Below are 23,358 nucleotides of genomic sequence, written 5' to 3' on the forward strand. Positions count from 1 at the left end.
TACTTGTGTATGTGACATTAAAAACCTGAAACAATGTGGACATGCCTCAAGGGAGGGAGCAAATTTGGAAAGAGCCAATAGTGACAATCCTGGGCCATTTTGAATTCTGTTATTGTTGACATCTGGAAGCAGGAAGTTGACCGGCTGTGTATGATGATGTCATATTGCAGAGTCTACCTTTAAAGACGTTAGACAAATGAACTAAGCTTGTTTATAAGTGATATTCTTCAAGAATCAATGGGTATACATCATTCCTTTAAATGATCAAAAACGGCTGTAAATATCACAGAGTGGGCCTTAATACTCCATAAGCGCATCAACCGTTCTAAAGTACCTTGAAAACAGCAATGGCGTAGGGGTGAGGCAGGCCCTCCATGACCACACTGCGCTGACCGCCGGCGAAGTCTGCCCGCTCGATGCGATCGCCGTAGGCCTCGGTCCAGTACAGCCATTGGTCGTCAGCTGTAATGCCGTTGGGCCAGCGGACGCCCTCGGACACGATGCATGACACGTTGGAGCCGTCCATGTAGCCGCGGTACACGCCGGCCGCACGGTCACCCCAATCCGTCCAGAACATCAGGCTGGTAGGAGAGACGCATCACAGATTAAGCAAGTATATCAGACAGATATTAACATTGATGTTATTTACATTAAAGGGGCAATCTGCAGTTCAAACAAAAACAAAGCGGTAAAGTCCAAAATGGATGAAGCAATCACAGATTGCCCCTTTAACAGTCGGTCATGCGGGATACCTTTTTGTGTAAATAAAGCTTTATAAATGCATTTGATTTAAAAATTGATGGCTGATATTCAAGGTAATTAGACAGTGTTACCTCTCTCCTGGCATGAGGACCAGAGCTCTGGGATGCTCTAGCACTGAGGAGTTGAGCAGAGTGTGACGTAGGTCCCCATCAGGGTTAGACACCTACACAACACAAGGCATTTACATTTACATTTACATTTTAGTCATTTAGCAGACGCTCTTATCCAGAGCGACTTACAGGAGCAATTAGGGTTAAGTGCCTTGCTCAAGGGCACATCGACAGAATTTTCACCTAGTCGGCTCGGGGATTAGAACCAGCGACCTTTCGGTTACTGGCACAACGCTCTTAACCACTAAGCTACCTGCCGCCCCAAGGCATACACATGGAGTGGGTCACCATCATCAAATCAAATCTTATTTGTCACATGCACCGAATACACACTGTATTGCCTGATACTATACAGTAGCATGTCATTTATCAGGTGAGGATATAAATATAAATCAAACAAGGCTTCAATAAGATGGAGAAAGAATATATATGCAGTGCATTCGAAAAGTATTCAGACCCCTTGACTTTTTTCACATTTTGTTACGTTACAGCCTTATTCTAAAATGGATTCAAATCCCCCCCCCCAATCAATCTACACACAATACCCCATAATGACAAAGAAAGAACAGGTTTTTCACATTTTTGGCAAATTTATCAAATTAAAAAAACGTAAATATGACATTTACATATGTATTCAGACCCTTTACTCAGTACTTTGTTGAAGCACCTTTGGCATCAATTACAGCCTTGAGTCTTCTTGGGTATGACGCTACAAGCTTGGCACACCTGTATTTGGGGAGTTTCTCCCATTCTTCTCTGCAGATCCTCTCAAGCTCTGTCAGGTTGGATGGGGAGCGTTGCTGCACAGCTATTTTCAGGGCTCTCCAGAGATGTTAGATCGGGTTCAAGACCGGGCTCAGGCTGGGCCACTGAAGGACATTCAGAGACTTGTACCGAAGCCACTCCTGCGTTGTCTTGGTTGTGTGCTTAGGGTCGTTGTCCTGTTGGAAAGTGAACCTTCACCCCAGTCTGAGGTCCTGAGCGCTCTGGAGCAGGTTTTCATCAAGGATCTCTCTGTACTTTGCTCCGTTCATCTTTCCCTCGATCCTGACTAGTCTCCCAGTCCCTGCTGCTGAAAAAAATCCCCACAGCATGATGCTGCCACCACCATGCATCCGGCTTCTTTACCTGCGGGATCATCTTAGACCAGCCACCCGGACAGCTGATGAAACGGAGGAGTATTTCTGTCTGTAATAATGGGAGGGCAAACGCTTGGGAGCCAGGCCCACCCATGGCTGCGCCCCTGCTCAGTCATGTGAAATCCATAGATTAGGGCCTAATGAATATATTCAATTGACTGATTTCCTTATATGAAGTGTAACTCAGTAAAACTGTTGAAATTGTTGCATGTTGCATTTATATTTTTGTTCAGTATATATCAAATATTGGACAAATCCCTGTTCCTCATGTTTACCTCAATCCTCTGCGCTCCGGCGTCCACCCAGTAAAGCAGCCTGCTGATGGGGTCAAAGGTGAGGGCCTCCACATTCTGCAGGTCCTTCCTCACGATCACTTCCTGTCCCGTACTGCCGTTCAGACAAAGCCTCTGGAGGGGGAGACCAGGGAGGCATGTGGTCACTGAAGTATGTGTATATACTTTTCACTAATCACGATTCACAATGTACTGTTCAAAATCAAAACAAATCAAATGTTATTTGCCACATGCACCGAATACAACAGGTGTAGACCTTACAGTGAAATGCTTACTTACAAGCCCTTAACCAACAATGCAGTTTTAAGAAAAAGAAGTGTTAAGTAAAACATAATTAAAGAGCAGCAGTAAAAGAACATAACAGTAGGGAGGCTATATACAGCGGGTACCGGTACAGAGTCAATGTGCGGGGGCACTTGGTTTCTGAAGTGTGTGTAGGATAGATTCTGTGTCAGAAATGGCACTTTATTCCCTATATAGTACACAAGTAATGTACTATATAGGGAATAGGGTAAGTCATGGTTACATCTGAGTGCCTTCTGTGAAGGCCCTGACCTGTATGGTGTCCAGCGAGATGTCGGCCCAGTATAGGCAGTTCCTTTCGTAGTCAAAGTCTAGGGCCACGGCCTCGCGGAGACCAGAGAGGGGCAGGGCCTGGTCGGTCCCTGTGGCCAGGTCATAGCGATGGATGGAGTTCCTCACAGCGTACAGGATGAACTCATTACTCTCTGGAAAAGACCAGGAGAAAAAGAACACTTAATACAATTCATTCTTATCTATATCCATGTGAAGAGTAACAACTGGTAAGAAAATAGCAACATATTGCATTTTATTTTGTATACAGCAGTGTGTACGGCAGTATTTATTTTGTATACAGCAGTATGTACGGCAGTATTTATTTTGTATACAGCAGTGTGTACGGCAGTATTTATTTTGTATACAGCAGTGTGTACGGCAGTATTTATTTTGTATACAGCAGTGTGTACGGCAGTATTTATTTTGTATACAGCAGTAATGCATGTCTAAAACAATTTCCCCTCAGGGAAATTAAAGTTCATCCTACCCTTTGCTTTTATGTATAACATTTGAGTAATTTCACTTTTCATGAATTCACTAATACTTACTTGTTTATTTGCTTTTTGGATCCCTATAACCAGTTCCAGCCGCAGCAGCTACTGTCCCTGAGGTCTAACTTACATGTGTTGTAGCCTATAATCTACTGCTGGGGGCTAACCTTTGTATCTTTAACTAAATTCACCCCATAATGCGTGACTAAAGGTAACTTACAAAATCTTTTGCCTCAATTGTACAACAGAGTTTCTTTAAGGTCTAGCAATAAAGATAAAACTGTGTGGCCCGTACCACATAACCCCGTCATGTCCCATGACCCACTGTCTTTGTCTGCTCTCACCGCTTCTGCAAGCTGCGAAAGTGGCAAACATTTCAACCCTGTTCTTGGGGTTGGATTATCATTTAACCTCTAACCTCTAAGCCGATCATGTAGCTACTTGATTATGAACTTTAGGCCCTTTAGGTATCCCCCCCAAAAATATATATATATATTTTTTGATAAAATACAGAATTTGGCCTACTACTATAGCCCATAGAAACGCATTGAATAACACATTCATAGATGGCAGAAAAAGACAGTCAAAAAATAAATCTTAAGGAATAACGTTTTGAAGTGTCTGTTCTATATCTAGGAGATATAAAAAAGTTCAGGAAATATTTTCGTTTTTTTGGACACAAAACTACCTCCATACTTCCATTCATTTGTATGGGCTACCTTCAGAGGAGTCCCGTGACACTTGTGGGGGTCGTAGAGCAAAACGGAGAACACCATCAAGGTAAAGTATTTGTGAACCTCGTTTCAAGCGTCTCAGAGTGTCTCTTATTCATCTAAAAGGGAAAACTTATCCTAAATCAGCACTAATAAGCATACTCCGAGATGCTTGATACCTACGGCCCATGGTCTGACTGTATGTGGGTACGTATGTAATGCTGAGCTTGTTTTATTGGCCCTGCTCTAATGACGGATTCTTAATTGAGAGAGGGGAGGTTTACCTCCTACAGGACAGGGCAGCATCTCTCCATCCAGTCTGGCTTCTACATCCCCTCCACTACAGCTGTCCCCAGACACCTTCCTGTACCTGAGAGAGAGAGAGAGAGAGAGCGATAGAGACACACAAATTGCATAATAACATGGTCAGACAAACACCCACCACCCAATATCACAACAAGAGTATGTGCACAACACATGGTGTAGTATAGTGTATCCTATGCGTAGTTGTGTAAAAAAGGAGAACAAATGTTTACATGTTCTCCATTTTATACACACTGAGTGTACAAAACATTAGGAACACCTTCTCTTTCCATGACATAGACTAACCAGCTGAAAGCTATGATCCCTTATTGATGTCACTTGTTAAATCCACTTCAATCAGTGTAGATGAAGGGGAGGAGACAGGTTAAATAAGGATTTTTAAGCCTTGAGCAAATTGAGACATGGATTGTGTATGTGTGCCATTCAGAGGGTGAATGGGCAAGACAAAAAATGTAAGTGCCTTTGAACAGGGCATGGTAGTAGGTGCCAGGTGCACCGGTTTGTGTCAAGAACTGTAACACTGCTGGGTTTTTCACGCTCAACAGTTTCCCGTGTGTATCAAAAATGATCCAACACCCAAAGGACCAGCCAACTTGACAAAACGGGGAAGCATTGGAGTCAACATGAGCCAGCATCCCTGTGGAATGCTTTCGACACCTTGTAGAGTCCATGCCCCGACGAATTGAGGCTGTTCTGAGGGCAAAAGGAGGGGTGCCACTCAATATTAGGAAGGTGATCTTAATGTTTTGTACACTCAGTGTATGTCAAGATTTTGCTGGGACATTTCTCTCCTTATGACACTAGGTGGGGCTGTTCTCCATGATAAGCAAGGGCTATATAATGGAACAACGTCACTCCTTTCTCTTCCCCATTACACAAAAGAAGAACAAAGACAGTTTCCCCTATGACAACAAAGGACGGTAATTACACAGCGTTCATATCATATTCATAATTAATCATGTTGATATCGAACGGTCGTCTCCTTGCGGCAGTAAAAAATCATACAAGATTGAGGTGAAGACTGATACGCTAGGAAATGCCATTCGTTTTTATAAGCCATATGTCACTGCCAGTCTGCCACCAAGGACAAGTGTATCTCAACCTTTATGGTTACATCCCAAATGGCACCCTATTCCCTTTAAAGTGCACTACTTTTGACCAAGGCCCATTTGGGACACACATTTGGGACACACAATGAATTCAGTCCAAAACCCCAAAACCCTTCAGCTCAGCCAGGTCATATAATCCTGACCCATTGCAAGGCCGTAACCCTCAACGTGTGGAGTCACCTTAACAAAAGGAAAAAGGCTATAATTATGAGAAGGGTAAAGCCTGGTTTCTGATGAAGTGACAATATGCTAATACCAAAGGGATATTGGCTTACCCTGTACTGCGACGGTAGGTAGTGCCAACAGGGCAGGGCACGGGAGGGGCGTAGAGGTTCCCTGAGAACTCGGGGTCGGGCAGGCACACCTGGAGGGCCAGGTCCTCACTCAGCTTGAAGCCATAGTCACTGAGAACAGGAGAAAAAGGAGGGTGAGAGAGAGAGAGAGAGAGAGAGAGAGAGAGAGAGAGACAGGGAGAGAGAGAGAGAGAGAGAGAGAGAGAGAGAGAGAGAGAGAGAGAGAGAGAGAGAGAGAGAGAGAGAGAGAGAGAGAAAGACAGGGAGAGAGAGAAAGAGAGCGAGAGACGGAGAGAGAGAGAGAGAGAGAGAGAGAGAGAGAGAGAGATAGAGAGAGACAGACCCAATGTTAGCCTATCAGACTATGAAACTATGAACAGACAGAGATGAGTGGAAAAGACTGTTGCCCAATTCCAATCAACCCCTAGCCCCTACCCTGAAAGGATAGCATAGTTGTAAGTAAGGGAGAAACATTCCACCTAGTCCTAGCTTAACAGAAGGAAAGGTGGAGCTATTACCTTTATAGATAGCAGCTATCCAATCCTTTCAGATCGATATAAAGTGCCTATAGGGGTACATAGTGTTTAGGGGTAGAGGCAAAGGGCGGATTTGGGATTGGACAGGGGCTTGGCAATGGTGCCTCTGGTCTCACCACTCGTAGTCCTGGCGTGTGCAGGAGCAGTTGGACACGGTGACGGGGCGGTCAAAGTCTTCACCGTTGAAGCAGGTGGCGTGGGGCGTGCGTCGCTTATACACCATCTCTCTACCCAGAAGGCAGTCGTTGCCCCGCTCGTCTGACGGGGACCAGCGCTTGTAGTCTCCCTCGGCGCATGGCACGCCTGAAGAGACACACAAATACACACATTTTAAATACTTGATTTGGAATTGGATTATATTGTATTACAGTAGCATTGGGACATAAGCGTACATATGCCTGGACAGTGGACACACACGAATGCACAAACACACACACCCCCTCAGTGAGACCCTGGCCCAATGGATGGATATTTCTCATTGGCATTGTGAAAATGGACGACAAACGGACGCAAAAGCACCAGGCTGAGCATACTTCAGTCATGACTTCAGCCCAGTGTAATAATATTATGAGAGTCTACTCACCGAGCACGTCGCTGGCGTTGACCTGCAGGATGAGCCAGCTGTGTCTCTGGTCAGCATAGGAGCCGAAGATGGTAAAGATGGTGCTCTTCTCCCCCGGCTCCGTCAGCAGCTGGTAGACATACACCTCCCTGTCGGAGAAATGGAAGTCCGTCCACGTCTCCCCCTCATTGGTACTGAACCTGAGACACAGAGAGACAGTAGGTAAGTAGCCTTGTCCGAGCCAGAATGGCCCATAGGGCAAATCTACTGATTCTGTAGCGTGAGGCAGCAAGTACACCACCTGAACAGGATGCTAGTCTATCGCAGGGCCGACAGAGACAGTATGGAGATCGAAATTAGCATGGTTAAAATATTTATACCCATTTTACACTACTGAGCCGAGCCAAGCCAAGCTGTACTGCATTGGCCTGGTTATGTATCCCATGTACTGTAGTAGCTGGAACCGTGCTGGAAAGGACAATGTGAAAATTATATTTCCGAGCCAGCACAGTACTGCTTGGGTTGGCAGTGACACAGTGGGTTGAAAAGGGTACAATTCATTGAACCTTTATTTGACAAGGTAAGTGGACTGAAAGTGCAATGAGGAGGGAGTGATATACAGCATACTGTGCTGTTCTAGCAGTGGAGATATGGGTCTTATTTAGGACAGTTGTGAGACTCACTTGAGGTGTGTGGTGGAGCCCCCCTGGGCGATGGCCATGAGGATGCCCCCATGGTCACCCCACGTGTAGAAGTGAGGACCGGCCAGCGCCTGGAGAAGGGTAAATGTGAAGAACACTCATTAAAGCCACAGTTTGCTGGTCAATTTATATAGCTACCACAGTAAGACTAGTACAACTGTCGGGCCATATTATTATCAAAAATATTTTGGTTGTCATGATACTTAAATGAAGTATACTATGTTCACATTAAAAGTATGTTTAAAAAAAAAATATATATATATATATATATATATATATTATTATTATTATTATTTTTTGCTCTTGTGGAATGTCACATCATAGACATCAAGAGCATGTGAAAATGTTATGGGTGCTTTTGCTCCATTGTTTTAGAGGGTTCCCCAGTCTTGAAATTGTACGCACATATTACAGAGAGTGGCTTTGAATAACTGCAGCACCATGTTTGTTGTTGCTTAATAATATGCTGTCAAAGAAAGTGTCCTCTGCTGGGCATTCAGCTTTGTGGCTAGTCGTTCCACAGAAACCCTTTGGTATGAGGGGTTTAGCATAGGCAGGAAACATCCAAGAATAACCAATGTCATGATTTACAGCATGCTCATCATGTGCATAGTTACATGTATGGCACACACACACACACACACACACACACACACAAACAAGGCGCACACACTATAGAAAACAAAGCACACACACAAACAAGACACACACAGACACTGACCTCTCTCCATCTGGCCCCAGCACTGCTGGACACATACACATTGGGCTTGTTGGCCAGGTTCTTGCCCACAGAACCTGCAGGGGAGACAAACACAGACACAGGATGATCACTGGAATGGCTGTGAGAGAGGAGGTGATGAATTAAACAGTACACACAGAGAGTGATTCAGTAAGAACACTACTGCAGCTTCAGGTGGTCTCCAGTCCCAGCAGTATCCAGGCATTGTCCCAAATAGCACCCTATTCCCTACATAGTGCACTACTTTTGACCAAAAGCCCTATGGGCCCCGGTCAAAAGTAGTGCACCACATGCATAGGGAATAGGGTGCCGTGTAATTTGGGACGCGCCCAAGCACAGTGGCCAGCCCAGAGCACACAAAGCCAACAACAGATCAAAAGTAGCTCACTATATAGGGAATAGGGTGCCATTTGAGATGCTGCCATGGAGAAAGGAGCTACTGTAGCATGGCCCTATAGCTGGGTGTCTCTACATAGGGATAGATTACATCCAGGGTTTTTTAACAGATGCTTGACGTCAAGGAATGGGCCTATGTTCAAACAAACTCTGCATACCGCAACCTACTGTCCAGAGTGCTTTATTGTCAACGTTATATTGCAGTGTCAATACTCTCTCCTTCCCATTTGCTGAACCTATAGGTATGGTTAAAATCAAATCAGTATATAGTCATTCTAGGGGGAAGGCCCCAACGAGTGTAATGAGTCTAATATCTGTAACATCAAATATCTATTTATCCTATGTGGATGTAGACCCCCATGTTGCACCTAACGGTGTGGCGTACTGATACCGGTTGTAGAATTCACAAGTGCAATATGGATTACAGCAGGCAAAACTCTGACTCCAACTCTTCATTGTTTTATGTAGTTGTGTACGGCTCTCTCTCTGTCTGACACTCATCCCGAGAGCTGTTTAATTATGCCACAGTAAGTGAATGATGTTCTCCTCCCCTGCACCACCACTAATGACTGTTGTTCTTGGAGGCCATATCAACGGTGCTTTCCAAATTAAGAAATGTCACAGGAACAAGTCACAAAACAAACGCTTCGGTGGAAATGTTCCCCCTGATAGGCGGTGTGGGGATGCTGGTTGTGTGTGGTTGGCTGGGTCCAGACAAAGAGAGAGACGGTTTGTGTGTGTGTTTGTGTGTGTACCCGCTGGGTGAGGCAGAAGTAATTAGCGCATCTGTGTGTAAGCGATAACACGGACGAGAAGGGCATAGTGTCTCCTCAGCCCTCCTCTCTCCCTGCGCCTCTCTGCACTTCTCCCTGTGGCCATTATCTACTAATAATTTAATTAGGTCTAGCAGCTTCTTCCTCCTTCCAGACACAGCACAGCTACAAAGAAAATCAATGTACTCCGCCAAGCAGGCAGAAGCGGTAGAGACAAGAGAGACACTTTCAGTGGATTAAACACAATGGATTTGTGTCCAACTGCTCCTAGTGTAGCCCCGGTCAAAGCCGATTGCTCTGACATGAGAGTACGCGCAGTTACTAACATGCATGCACACAAACATAGGTTTACAAAGGTTAACCTTTAATGAAGGTTAAAAAATGAATAAACAAACGCAGACAAACGAGCAGGAAGGAGAGACTCTGCAGCATTTCCTGTGTGATCGACTGGTGGAGGAAGTGGTCCTCTCCATCAGATCAGACAACAGCGGAAGTTGCACCACCATAAGGGAAGTCATGTGTTCTTCATAGAAATAGTCAGTCCCTTTGACACAATCTTTCTCTTTCTTTCCCACTATCATCCTCTCTCTCTCTCTCTCTCTGTTCCATAAAATCAGAACAAATATATTTTTTTTAATAAAAAATTGTAGTTGTATGATGCTAGCCTAAGCCTCCCCACCTGTGGCCATGATGAGCCCTGGCGCTGACTCCTTGGACAGTATGGGCATCCTGCGCAACTGAATGTTGAGAAGCTGGCTCCAGCGCTGGGCCAGGTGGAGGGAGCAGCCCTTGGAGAGCTATGGAGAGAGGGAGGGACAGGATGGGAGATAGAGGGAGAGGATGGGGGATAGAGAAGTACCGAGGGGGTATAGAAGAGGGATGGATGGAGGAAGGGATGGAGAGGAGAGATGGAGGGAGATAGAGTAGGGGGGGGGGTGGAGGGATGGAGAGGAGAGATGGAGGAAGATATAGAAAGGAAGAATGGAGGGATAGAGAGGAGAGATGAAGGGAGATGGAGTAGGGGGAATGGAGGGAGGGATGGAGAGGTGTTATGGAGGGAGAGGAGCGAGATGGAGAGAGAGATAGAGACGGGTTAGGTCAATGGAGACAATAATCACTCTGGCAAAACCGAAGATAAATCAATAAAACTATAAACTATTTTCTCAGAAGTTAAGCTACATTTACATTATATTAATTTAGCAGACACTCTTATCCAGAGCGACTTACAGTAGTGAGTGCATACATTTTCGTAAAAGGGACACGACCACTTTCTAAAACCAAACAGAACACACCTGTTGCACCCAAACCCACTTCCCGTTTAGAATGCAAACACACACTGTGTGACTGTTGTTCCTAACCACTAATGTCATATTACCCTACCCCCAATCCCTACCTCAAAGGACTCATAGACTCAGCACTACGACAGTGTAAAACACAACACGGCAACTTCCTGCTTACAGACATCAACATAAATAAATTCTGCTAAGACTGCCACTTTATTGGTTCTTCCCAATTTTTGCCCTCCCTTCAGGCATGCCTATATTAATACGAGCCAACAGTAGGAGTCTTGGGCAGATCTTAATTAGGGCCGGGATGATGCCAGTATCGCGACACTCCCTAGTATCGTGGTAAGGAAACAAAACACGAAGCGGATTTAACTTATTTAGGAAAACAGCCCTAATGTTGGAAACAAACATGCTTATGTTGTCATCCAGAGTCACATGTATTTATTTCCCAAGCTATGGCACCCAATATTTTACATACAGCAAGTTTTTAAAGGACCAAAGAGTTTCAGTTCTGCTTCATGTTTTCATTTTTGCCATGGAAAGAATATTGCGATACTGGTATCACCACAGCCCTAATCTTAATCCTGTTGTTGTTGATGTCTGTAAGCAGGATGTCGCCCCGATGTTTATAATGTCATATTTCTGAAGCTGCCAGCAATAGTCTGCCAGGCAGCTACAATCTGGGGTCTGAGTTTCAGTATCCTGTATCAGTGGTTAGGGGAAACCCACCAGGGAGTAGGTGGACGTTTTCTCTAACCACTGATACAGGGTCAGATGTTATTTTAACAAGTAGCTAGCTACCTGGCAGTCCAGTGTTCCTCCCAGGCTGTCGGCGGATGGGGCCAGCAGCATTTCCCAGGTGCCCCCCTTGTCGAAGGTGATTACAGAGCGCATGTTGTCCTCGCTGAGTGAGCCGTTGATGAGCGTGGCCACGAAGACGCCGCGCAGACCCTCCACACGGTGCAGGTCAGCAAAGGGCTCGTTGGCAAAGTACCTGGGATGAAACACGTACACAGGTACGCACGCATTAATTATAGTCACTGGACGCACTACGCTACACTGCAGCGCCATGACAACAGGGACTCAGCAAACATCCATCATCCTAGTCACTGGGATGTGAACATGGAAACACATGCAAAGACCCTGCTGTTGTTTACCAACACTGAGGAGAAAACACACACACGCTGACTCATCGTGGTCACTAGGAATGCACACCAGGAGGTCCCCCAGTGCTTGCATGATCAGACGTAGCACGGATAGAACAGCCTCCACTCATCTCTCCTTCAAAATAAATCAAGATTGGTGGGTGCGCTTGATCAAGGTGGGTATACTTGATCCAAGGGTGTGTGTATTTGATCAAGGAAGGTTTGCTTTATCAAGGTGTTTATCAAGGTGAGTTCTGTTACGTTTGTTCCTAGCAAGACACTACAGATCTCAGAAGGTAGCCTACTAATTAGGCTGCCTTAACTGTGAGTCACTTCAGAATATTGCAGACTTGGGTTCAAATAGTATTTGTTTTCTTTAAAATGATTTGGGCGATTGATTGAGCCTGCCTGGAGTGTCAGATGGGCAGGGTTTGTGATTTTGGGACTTTTCTTTTGATTTTGTTATGTCAGGTAAGCTCAATCAAGGGCAGCTGAAGTATTTGAAATATACCAATACTATTTGAACCCAGGTCTCGCATCCTCGTTGCTTAGTAGTATACTGTTTCCAAATCTATTCCTGGGGGATACACCAAAGGGGTGCACATTTTTGTTCTAGCCCAGCACTATCAAGCCACTAATCACAGTGATAAGTCGATTAGCTGAATCGAATGGGTTAGTCCTGGGCTGGAACAAAAATGCGCAACCTGTGATTAGTTAATAGATCAATCAGGTGGGTTAGCGCTGGGCTGGCCTGAAACAAAAATGTACAACCAAAGATTGGTTGATTAGGTCAAATAGAGGAAGCAGGTGTGTAAGTGCTGGCCTGGAGCAAAATAGTGCAACCCCCCCCCCCCACAGTAGAGTATTGAGAAGCACTAGGACTAGGAACACTGTGCCTACCTGATGAGGGTGTTGCTGCCTGAACCCCCTGGGCTGTAGTATAGAACATTCTCCAGGGACAGGGAGAAGGACAGGCCCTGCGTGTCTGAGATGTACAGGTGGGTGACGTTGTTGACGTGGTTGACACAAACAAACACCTGGTCCTCCGAGGCGTCAGCGATGTAGTACTCCTGCAGGAAAAGAAGAGAGACGTTGAGCAGTTTTCCTTATTTGTGTAGGGCATTATCAAGAAAAATAGGTGTGATTCCCTCAACTAAAAGCTGATGATTGTAATTAAACTTTTATTACACAAAAACATGTTCATTTTTAAGATAAATAGTGTCATGGAATTAACAGCTTTTTACTGTGAGTGGAGTGTCACGCCTTACAGTATTTTCTGTGATTGGTCTTGTGATTTCTGGCTCATGTTGAGCTGTCAACTACATACTAGCTACATAGTAGAGTTTTAGCATTTCCTTACAAATACATTTTCCCAGTTTCTCAACAATACAGTGACAGGTTTGTTCTCTAGACTAGGAGTCTACTAGGAGCCACAGAGAGGGTGTTCTGGTGTTGCAAAGCAAGCCTGGAGACTCACTGTGATTGGGTGGCGGGTCATGAACTGGGCGGCTTTCATTGGCTGGCGGTTGTAGGACACCCACAGCTGGACGGACGACGGTTCATGGCTCCCCAACAAAGTCTGGAACCAACAGATGTACAATTAATCAATCAATCAATCAATCAATCAATCAGAAACACAAAGAGCCATGGAGACGGCTTAATGCCTACCTCCTAATTATGAATAATGTGACTAAATTATTATAGAATCTGCTAATATGAAAGGACCCCCCCAGAGAAAGTTGACATCACTATTTCAACGTCATTTTCCATCCTAGAGAGGAAATGCATGTTAAGGTTCACCTTTGAAGAATGACGAAGGATACTTATACAATTTCCACGTGGAGTTGATAAACATCAGCAAATAGGGCACTGACCGCTGTCAGTGTAGCTAGCTAGCATGCTAACCTTATCTAGCTAGCTAATGTTCTGTTGCCATTTTTTTTTCTATTCTAGGCCTATACCGTATTATAAAGATTAGCCAGCTATGGCTGGTTTTGGAGTTGGATTTGTCATAAGCATTGATTTAGGGAAAACTTCCTCACAGATGGAAACCACTGGCCTATCTTTGATTTCGCCATCCATCTCCAAAGTTTTGGCATCTTCCATAAATTGCGGCCGCGAATCCACCATAGAAAGGGTTAGAAAGAATAAGATGAAGCTCAGATAATATGGATAACTATTGAACGTTTTTCTACATTGTAATGGACATGGTGCAACCTTTGGTAGTCGGTAGGCTGCTGGCAGGCTTTGGCTGCGGTACAGCAAAGCCAATCAGCCCGTGCTCATGGTTCTCACAGGGAACCATGAGCACGGGCTGATTGATAGGCTACAATGACTTTGCTCATGATCAAGCACGCCACAAATGACATGTAACTATAATTTCCTTTAATGTTCTTTCACGAGTGCCTTTTCGTTATCTGGATAGATACTTCAAATCAAATTTTATTGGTCACATACACATATTTAGCAGATGTTATTGTGGGTGTAGCGAAATGCTTGTGGTTTCTAGCTAATGTTACACCAATCAAAGCAGTGGAGCATGTAGTGAGGCAAAACTTTAGTCGTCAAAACCATTCATCTTGGGGCGACGGGGGTAGTGGGTTTGCAAAATGCTATCATATCATGCAAAAATACAATTTCTAAAATGGTCAGACATACATTTTGAATACAGACAAACTCAAAAATAAGTGAAAATTGACAAATTATCTAATGGATTATGATCGTTTTCTGGTTTTAAAAAAGCTGGAGGTGCAAAAACATATGTTTGCACCCACTGTTTTAATTTCCTGCATTGCTCAGGCGGCACAAGGCTGTTTGGCTCATCTCAGTCGCAAAGAGGAATAACTTTGCAGCTATTTCTGAATAATAAACAATGCCATACGGGTGGGTGGTAACATTAAAATAAAACCCAGCGAAACATAGGCTGAAAATAATTTAATAAGAAAAGACACCGCATTCACAAGGAATTGCACGAAGTGGGCAGTTTGGATGTGTCACTTCAAGCCCAAATACAGTACATTCGGCAAGTATTCAGACCCCTTGACTTTTTCCACTTTGTTACTTTACAGCCTTATTCTAAAATTGATTAAATAAATAAAAATCCTCATCGATCTATACACAATACCCCATAATGACAAAACGAAAACAGGTTTTTAGAAATTAATAAATTAAATTGAGTTCAGGTGAATCCTGTTTCTATTGATCATCCTTGAGATGTTTCTACAACTTGATTGTAGTCCACCTGTGGTAAATTGAATTGATTGGACATGATTTGGAAAGGCACACACGTCTATTTACATTTACGTCATTTAGCAGATTTACAGTAGTGAATGCATACATTTTTCATTCCATTTTTAACTGGTCCCCCGTGGGAATCGAACCCACAACTCTGGCGTTTCAAGCGCCATGCTCTACCAACTGAGCCACACGGGACTCACAGTTGACAGTGCATGTCAGAGCAAAAACCAAGCCATGAGGTCAAAGGGTACCAAAACAAACAAGGTCCCCAAGAACACAATGGCCTCCATCATTCTTAAATGGAAGAAGTTTGGAACCACCAACACTCTTCCTAGAGCTGGCCACCCGAACAAACTGAGCAATCGAGGGAGAAGGGCCTTGGTCAGGGAGGTGACCAAGAACCCAATGGTCACTGACCGAGCTCCAGAGTTCCACTATGGAGATGGGAGAACCTTCCAGAAGGTCAACCATCTCTGCAGCACTCCACCAATAAGGCCTTTATGGTAGAGTGGGCAGACGGAAGTAAAAGGCACGACAGCCCGCTTGGATTTTGCTAAAAGGCACTTCAAGGACTCTCAGACAATGAGAAACAAGATTCTCTGGACTGATGAAACCAAGATTGAACTCTTTGGCCTGAATGCCAAGCGCCACGTCTGGAGAAAACCTGGCACCATCCTTATGGTGAAGCATGGTGGTGGCAGCATCATGCTGTGGGGATGTTTTTCAGTGGCAGGGACTGGGAGACTAATCAGGATCGAGGGAAAGATGAACGGAGCAAAGTACAGAGAGCTCCTTGATGAAAACCTCCTCAAGAGAGCTCAGGTTCACTTTCCAACAGGACAACGACCCTAAGCACACAACCAAGACAACGCAGGAGTGGCTTCGGGACAAGTCTCTGAATGTCCTTGAGTGGCCCAGCATGAGCCCGGACTTGAACCCGATCGAACATCTCTGGAGAGACCTGAAAATACCTGTGCAGCGACGCTCCCCATCCAACCTGACAGAGCTTGAGAGGATCTGCCGAGAAGAATGGGAGAAACTCCCCAAATACAGGTATGCCAAGCTTGTAGCGTCATACCCAAGAAGACTTGAGGCTGTAATCGCTTCCAAAGGTGCTTCAAGAAAGTACTGAGTAAAGGGTCTGAATACTTATGTAAATGTGATATTTATTTGTTCATTTATTTGTATAAATTTGCACACATACAAAAAAAAACGTTTTTTGCTTTGTCATTATGGGGTATTGTGTGTAGATTGATGAGGGGAAAAAAACTATTGAATCCATTTTAGAATAAGGCTGTAACATAACAAAATGTGGAAAAAGTCAAGGGTTCTGAATACTTTCCGAATGCACTGTATATCACACTTTGACTAAAACTATGACTTATTACTTAAATCGTTGTGCAACATCACAGGTCATCCATCGTCTTTCAGCTCAAAAAAGTGGATTTCTTCTGGTGTGGCCTGTGGGCGTTTAAAGACTCAAATGATTAATCTAGCTGTACTGTCGGGCAGATTGTAAACTCAGTGGGCCAATGAGAACAATCAAAGGCCAAATCTCATTGTTTTGACACTTTGTTCAATGGAGGAGGAGAAGGGGCTGTAATCTTTAATGAATTACAAGCAGGAAGACCAAAGCGCCGGGACTCGCCGCCCGTCATCCTCCTGATCCCCAGAGAGACCTGAGACGCTGGCTGCCTCCCAAATGACTCCCTGTTCCCTACAAAGTGCACTACTTTTGACCAGAAACCATTGGAGCCTGGTCAAAAGTTGGGCACTATATAGGGAATAGGGCGCTATTTGAGCCGCAACTAGTGATGTGCCTCCTTTACGTGTCAGTCTGGCAACACAGACACCCTGTGATCTGCCTCCCAGGGATTGGCTAGGCTCACATCAGCAGAATGGGACCACTAACTGCCTGTCTGGCCTTCTGCCCTCCCATAACAACTCTAATATGAATATTCTCTTCATTATAAGCTGCAGGCAATAAATGTCAAGTGTGTTACACTCTATTAGATGGGCCGAATACACAGCCCAATATGATTCTATTTGTAGTTATTGAAGCACGAACGCACGCACGCAAACATACACAGACGCACGCCGATTAATACAAGCATCTTTACCGAGCTGGGACAAAACAATATCATATCATAGAATATGAGTACAAAGGACAGTGTTAACATCAAAGAGCAGCCAACAGTTTTGTGGAAAAGAGATGTGTCACACAGACAGGGATACCAATGAAGAGGACAGATGGCTTCAGTAATGCACTGAAATAATGCGTCAGTCTGATGGGCCACACAGACAACCACACACAGGCACCCTAGTGGTACACAGTTGAAAAGCAGACAGCCAATAAGAGCGCCATAGCATTACAGGCAGACTCATTCACCGCATAGGATGGTAATCAGGTTTATGGCATCAACTTGGATTAACAGAGAGCACCCTCAAGGCAGCCATGATAATACATAAAAACAAACAAAACATGCGCGCACACACACACACAGCTTCCACAGTTCCCCCAGTGATGAATCTAGGCAAGCATTCATGTCAGGTAGTCTGTATTTTTCCTGATGACCCAGCAGGCATAACACAGTGACTGCCTGCCTGTGTGTGTGTGAGTCCGTATGTCTGTCTGCAAGTCTGTCTGCCTCACCTCCCCTGTGAATGCCTGGGTCCTCACAGCGCTATTCAACCTATTGATTTATCTAATGTTGCTGTTAACGTTCCATCTCCGCGACACAGTCTGCCGTGTTCTGAAAGCCAAGCAGCCACAACAACACAATGTTGGCATGGAGAATACCAAGGGGAGATAAACGTAGTCTCGGAAAAGACTACTGCTTCAATGCTTCAATGACAGCAGGCCAGGGGGTCATTTCAACCGCAGTAGCTTGACTGACTTCCATGGCTGAAAAGAAGTCTGACGATCTGTGGAAAATGGATTCTATCCATCAGGGATTCAAATCAAATCTTGCTTTAACAAATGTATGGTATCTTAACGATCCATCAAACTAACATGAAATTATTATTAAGTCATTATGAAGTGTCATTACGTTGATATAAATACCAAGAACAGATACTGAACATCATGAGTAGCATTCTTATTGAATTGATTCACCTGTACATATTCATAGCAAGTATATACAGTGGGGAAAAAAAGTATTTAGTCAGCCACCAATTGTGCAAGTTCTCCCACTTAAAAAGATGAGAGGCCTGTAATTTATCATAGGTACACGTCAACTATGACAGCCAAAATGAGGAAAAAAAATCCAGAAAATCACATTGTAGGATTTTTTATGAATTTATTTGCAAATTATGGTGTAAAATAAGTATTTGGTCAATAACAAAAGTTTCTCAATACTTTGTTATATACCCTTTGTTGGCAATGACACAGGTCAAACGTTTTCTGTAAGTCTTCACAAGGTTTTCACACACTGTTGCTGGTATTTTGGCCCATTCCTCCATGCAGATCTCCTCTAGAGCAGTGATGTTTTGGGGCTGTCGCTGGGCAACACAGACTTTCAACTCCCTCCAAAGATTTTCTATGGGGTTGAGATCTGGAGACTGGCTAGGCCACTCCAGGACCTTGAAATGCTTCTTACGAAGCCACTCCTTCGTTGCCCGGGCGGTGTGTTTGGGATCATTGTCATGCTGAAAGACCCAGCCACGTTTCATCTTCAATGCCCTTGCTGATGGAAGGAGGTTTTCACTCAAAATCTCACGATACATGGCCCCATTCATTCTTTCCTTTACACGGATCAGTCGTCCTGGTCCCTTTGCAGAAAAACAGCCCCAAAGCATGATGTTTCCACCCCCATGCTTCACAGTAGGTATGGTGTTCTTTGGATGCAACTCAGCATTCTTTGTCCTCCAAACACGACGAGTTGAGTTTTTACCAAAAAGTTATATTTTGGTTTCATCTGACCATATGACATTCTCCCAATCCTCTTCTGGATCATCCAAATGCACTCTAGCAAACTTCAGACGGGCCTGGACATGTACTGGCTTAAGCAGGGGGACACGTCTGGCACTGCAGGATTTAAGTCCCTGGCGGCGTAGTGTGTTACTGATGGTAGGCTTTGTTACTTTGGTCCCAGCTCTCTGCAGGTCATTCACTAGGTCCCCCCGTGTGGTTCTGGGATTTTTGCTCACCGTTCTTGTGATCATTTTGACCCCACGGGGTGAGATCTTGTGTGGAGCCCCAGATCGAGGGAGATTATCAGTGGTCTTGTATGTCTTGCATTTCCTAATAATTGCTCCCACAGTTGATTTCTTCAAACCAAGCTGCTTACCTATTGCAGATTCAGTCTTCCCAGCCTGGTGCAGGTCTACAATTTTGTTTCTGGTGTCCTTTGACAGCTCTTTGGTCTTGGCCATAGTGGGGTTTGGAGTGTGACTGTTTGAGGTTGTGGACAGGTGTCTTTTATACTGATAACAAGTTCAAACAGGTGCCATTAATACAGGTAACGAGTGGAGGACAGAGGAGCCTCTTAAAGAAGAAGTTACAGGTCTGTGAGAGCCAGAAATCTTACTTGTTTGTAGGTGACCAAATACTTATTTTCCACCATAATTTGCAAATAAATTCATTAAAAATCCTACAATGTGATTTTCTGGAGAAAAAAAAATGTCAATTTGTCTGTCATAGTTGACGTGTACCTATGATGAAAATTACAGGCCTCTCTCATCTTTTTAAGTGGGAGAACTTGCACAATTGGTGGCTGACTAAATACTTTTTTTCCCCACTGTACCTTGAGCAGTCTAGCTGCTCAGAACAGAAGCACTGTGCTTCCAATGCAAATTTGGATATTTGGATACCCCCCCCTTTCCACGTTCTATATCTAAACCAATAAACTATAAGAATAGTTGTGGGGGGGAACATGAAACCCTGTCCCCGCAAGTCCTCCTGCAGAGCCGAGCCTGTGGGAGCTGTCTTTGTGGTTCTAATGTTTGTTTATCCAGGTAGCTGTTAATCTGAGAGACATAGAGCCATTTCCCAGACCTCGCATTGCTTTTAAGTGGCATGTTTATCTCCTCCCTCCCTCCCACTGTACACGTCACGTTTTTTTACGGCAAAGTGCCCTTTAGTTTGTTTATGAGTGTGTATCACACATTGCAGTGGGAGCTGGGGAAATGTGGGGTTTGGCATCACACGTTAAGGAAGAAGGTAAAGTACTACTACAGCGTTAAAGGCCATCACGACCAATATGGCTGCCAAAGGAATAAAGCTGCGTCTGGTTCTCTGGGTGTCGCAACACTTAAATCTATTTTTACGGGGAAAACCGAGGTCCAAACAGCAGCTTAACTACGCATTGCAATTTCATGTTCAATTTTGTTGTTGGTCTGCTCTATGCCATTATGGTACATTAAACACGTTGGGGTATTGACGCATCAGGGAAAGCACAGGCAGCCATTATATAAAGAAGTCCTTGATCTTGTTACACTGCCCCCCCCCCCCCCCCCTCTCGTCTCCACTGGCTTAATTAGAAGGAAATGTGTCAAAAAGCTATTTGTTAAGAAACCTCTTATTGACGTCCATTTATATTAATTAAGCCAGTTATCTTCCGGAGGACTATGGAGTTAAGGGAAGGAGTAGAGGTCTTAAGGTCTGATTATCAATTATTACTCAGGGATCTATATTGTCAGGCCTGGGATACAACCCTGCGTTTCTGAGGCTTTAATTAGCCTAAGCAGCTCGGTGCTGCCAAAAGCTCGTGATATTCATTACGGTAATCCTATTAGCCCCAGCCGAAGATATTAGTAGGGGCTGGGTAGTGGGTATCACCAAAGAGACGGGTGAGAGTAGGTGAGAGTGAGTGACAAGTTAGCATTGACTGGGCTGCTAATGCTCTGTAACTGGGCTGCGTCGCTGAGCGATGTCATTTACAAAATAGCCTCCAACACTCTACTCAGCAAATTGGATGTAGTCTATCACAGTGCCATCCGTTTTGTCACCAAAGCCCCATATACAACCCACCATTGTGACCTGTTCACTCTTGTTGGCTGGCCCTCACTACATATTCGTCGCCAAACCCACTGGCTCCAGGTCATCTATAAATCACTGCTAGGCAAATCCCAGTCTTACCTTAGCTCACTGGTCACCATAGCAACACCCACCCGTAGTCTGCGCTCCAGCAGGTATATCTCACTGGTCATCCCCAAAGCCAACACCTCCTTTGGCCGCCATTCCTTCCAGTTCTCTGCTGCCAACGAATGGAACTAATTGCAAAAATCTCTGAAGCTGGAGACTCTTATCTCCCTCACTAACTTTAAGGATCAGTCGTCAGAGCAGCTTACCGATCACTGCACCTGTACACAGCCATTCTGAAATTAGCCCACCCAACTACCTCATCCCCATATTGTTATTTATTTTGCTAATTTGCACCCCAGTATCTCTATTTGCACATCATCTTTTGCACATATATCATTCCAGTGTTAATTCGAAATTGTAACTATTTTGCACTATGGCCTATTTATTGCCTTACCTCCATAACTTACTACATTCGCACACACTGCATATATATTTTCTGTTGTATTTTTGACTATGCTTTGTTTACCCCATATGTAACTCTGTGTTGTTGTTTTTAATCGCACTGCTTTGCTTTATCTTGGCCAGGTCGCAGTTGTAAATGAGAACTTGTTCTCAACTGGCTTACCTGGTTAAATAAAGGTGAAATAAATAAAAATAAATAAAAACATGCTCACTGCTCAACCGTATCCTGGGAGGGTGGGCTGCTCTGTGGGTTGGGTCAGACTGAGGTCACAGAGAGGGCAACTGTAGTTGTTTAACAAAATAAACTGAGCGCTCAAGCTAATGCTGCAAAGATATGACAACTGAGGCTCTTAGATAGGAATTAACATAGCCTTATATTTATTAAATGTAAGGCTCTGGTGACTAATTTAACCACATTCACTGAGTGTACAAAACATTAGGAACACCTGCTCTTTCCATGACATAGCTTTCACCTGGATTCACCTGGTCAGTCTATGAACCCTTATTGATGTCCCTTGTTAAATCCACTTCAATCAATGTAGATAAAGGGGAGGAGACAGGTTAAAGAACAATTTTCAAGCCTTGAGACAATTGAGACATGGATTGTGTATGTGTGCCATTCAGAGGGTAAATGGGCAAGACAAAAGATTTAAGTGCCTTTGAACGGGGTATGGTAGTAGGTGCCAGGCGCACCAGTTTGAGTGTGTCAAGCACTGCAACTCTGCTCGGTTTTTCACACTCAACAGTTTCCCGTGTGTATCAACAATGGTCCACCACCCAAAGGAAATCCAGCCAACTTGACACAACTGTGGGAAGCATTGTGGTCAACATGGGCCAGCATCCCTGTGGAACGCTTTTGACAACATGTAGAGTCCATACCCCGAAATTGAGGCTGTTCTGAAAGCAAACGGGGGTGCAACTCAATATTAGGAAGGTGTTCTTAATGTTTTGTACATTCAGTGTAGTTTACCATATTGTTTTTTATTTTTGATTCATGTGAATGGTGTTGTTGATTAACATAAACTACAGTACAACCATTAGTTTGTGTTTAGCCTCTTGTATTTAGCCTCATTACCATCTATAAAAACAATCTACAATGGAAGTGGGAAAATCACTTTCTACAAATGGAAGTGTGAAATTATATAGCTTGGGATACAATGCTAGCCATAAAAAAACACACTGTACTATCCTTTGGCTATGGAACAAATCAGCCCATTGGGAATAGCAACAGTGTACTTGAGACTGCAGCATATGGCTGCACTCGGCAACAGAGTCCTGATGAGTGTGTGCATGAGTGGTTATTGACACCCCAGGGACACCAAGCCACAACTTCATTAACAGCACATAGATCAGTCATGTCTGACAAGCTGCACTCTCTGGCCCCGACCAACAGGAGTGCTGTTGGCCAACAGGTTGGTTGGGTCACCCAACAGACGAGACACAACATAAACCATGTCGCTGTTCTGACAATCTGAGCGACCCACCTTAGTATGCTCGCCTCAATGGAGATTGTCAAAGTAGCGCATTCTGTTACATGCAAATGTGTTGCTAAAGTGTGCTACCCTTACTCAAAAAGATTAGGGATGACTTTATGAAGTATGCATGTAGCTGTGAATGTTAAGTCAATTGATTTGCAAGAGACTGATATGAATAAAGATATGGTAGTTACAATGTAAAAACATTCAC

General features: G+C 44.2%; 1 protein-coding gene across 1 annotated transcript in view; it reads right to left on the bottom strand.

Annotated features, from left to right (window-relative positions):
- Positions 1 to 23,358, bottom strand: part of LOC311101337 (sortilin-related receptor-like) — a 44,359-nt gene that overhangs the window by 17,663 nt on the left and 3,338 nt on the right. Inside the window, exons 2-15 of the mRNA XM_084142472.1 lie at positions 13,426 to 13,527; positions 12,849 to 13,018; positions 11,605 to 11,797; positions 10,197 to 10,314; positions 8,331 to 8,404; positions 7,592 to 7,680; positions 6,930 to 7,108; positions 6,463 to 6,649; positions 5,793 to 5,921; positions 4,369 to 4,454; positions 2,860 to 3,032; positions 2,287 to 2,418; positions 834 to 925; positions 335 to 581 (exon numbers count right to left, since the gene is read on the bottom strand). Of these exons, the coding sequence (XP_083998598.1) occupies positions 335 to 581; positions 834 to 925; positions 2,287 to 2,418; positions 2,860 to 3,032; positions 4,369 to 4,454; positions 5,793 to 5,921; positions 6,463 to 6,649; positions 6,930 to 7,108; positions 7,592 to 7,680; positions 8,331 to 8,404; positions 10,197 to 10,314; positions 11,605 to 11,797; positions 12,849 to 13,018; positions 13,426 to 13,527 (1,971 nt within the window). The remainder of the gene's footprint in view (positions 1 to 334; positions 582 to 833; positions 926 to 2,286; positions 2,419 to 2,859; positions 3,033 to 4,368; positions 4,455 to 5,792; positions 5,922 to 6,462; positions 6,650 to 6,929; positions 7,109 to 7,591; positions 7,681 to 8,330; positions 8,405 to 10,196; positions 10,315 to 11,604; positions 11,798 to 12,848; positions 13,019 to 13,425; positions 13,528 to 23,358) is intronic.

This window comes from Coregonus lavaretus, assembly GCF_964263955.1.
Source record: "Coregonus lavaretus genome assembly, chromosome: 26".
NCBI lineage: Eukaryota > Metazoa > Chordata > Actinopteri > Salmoniformes > Salmonidae > Coregonus > Coregonus lavaretus.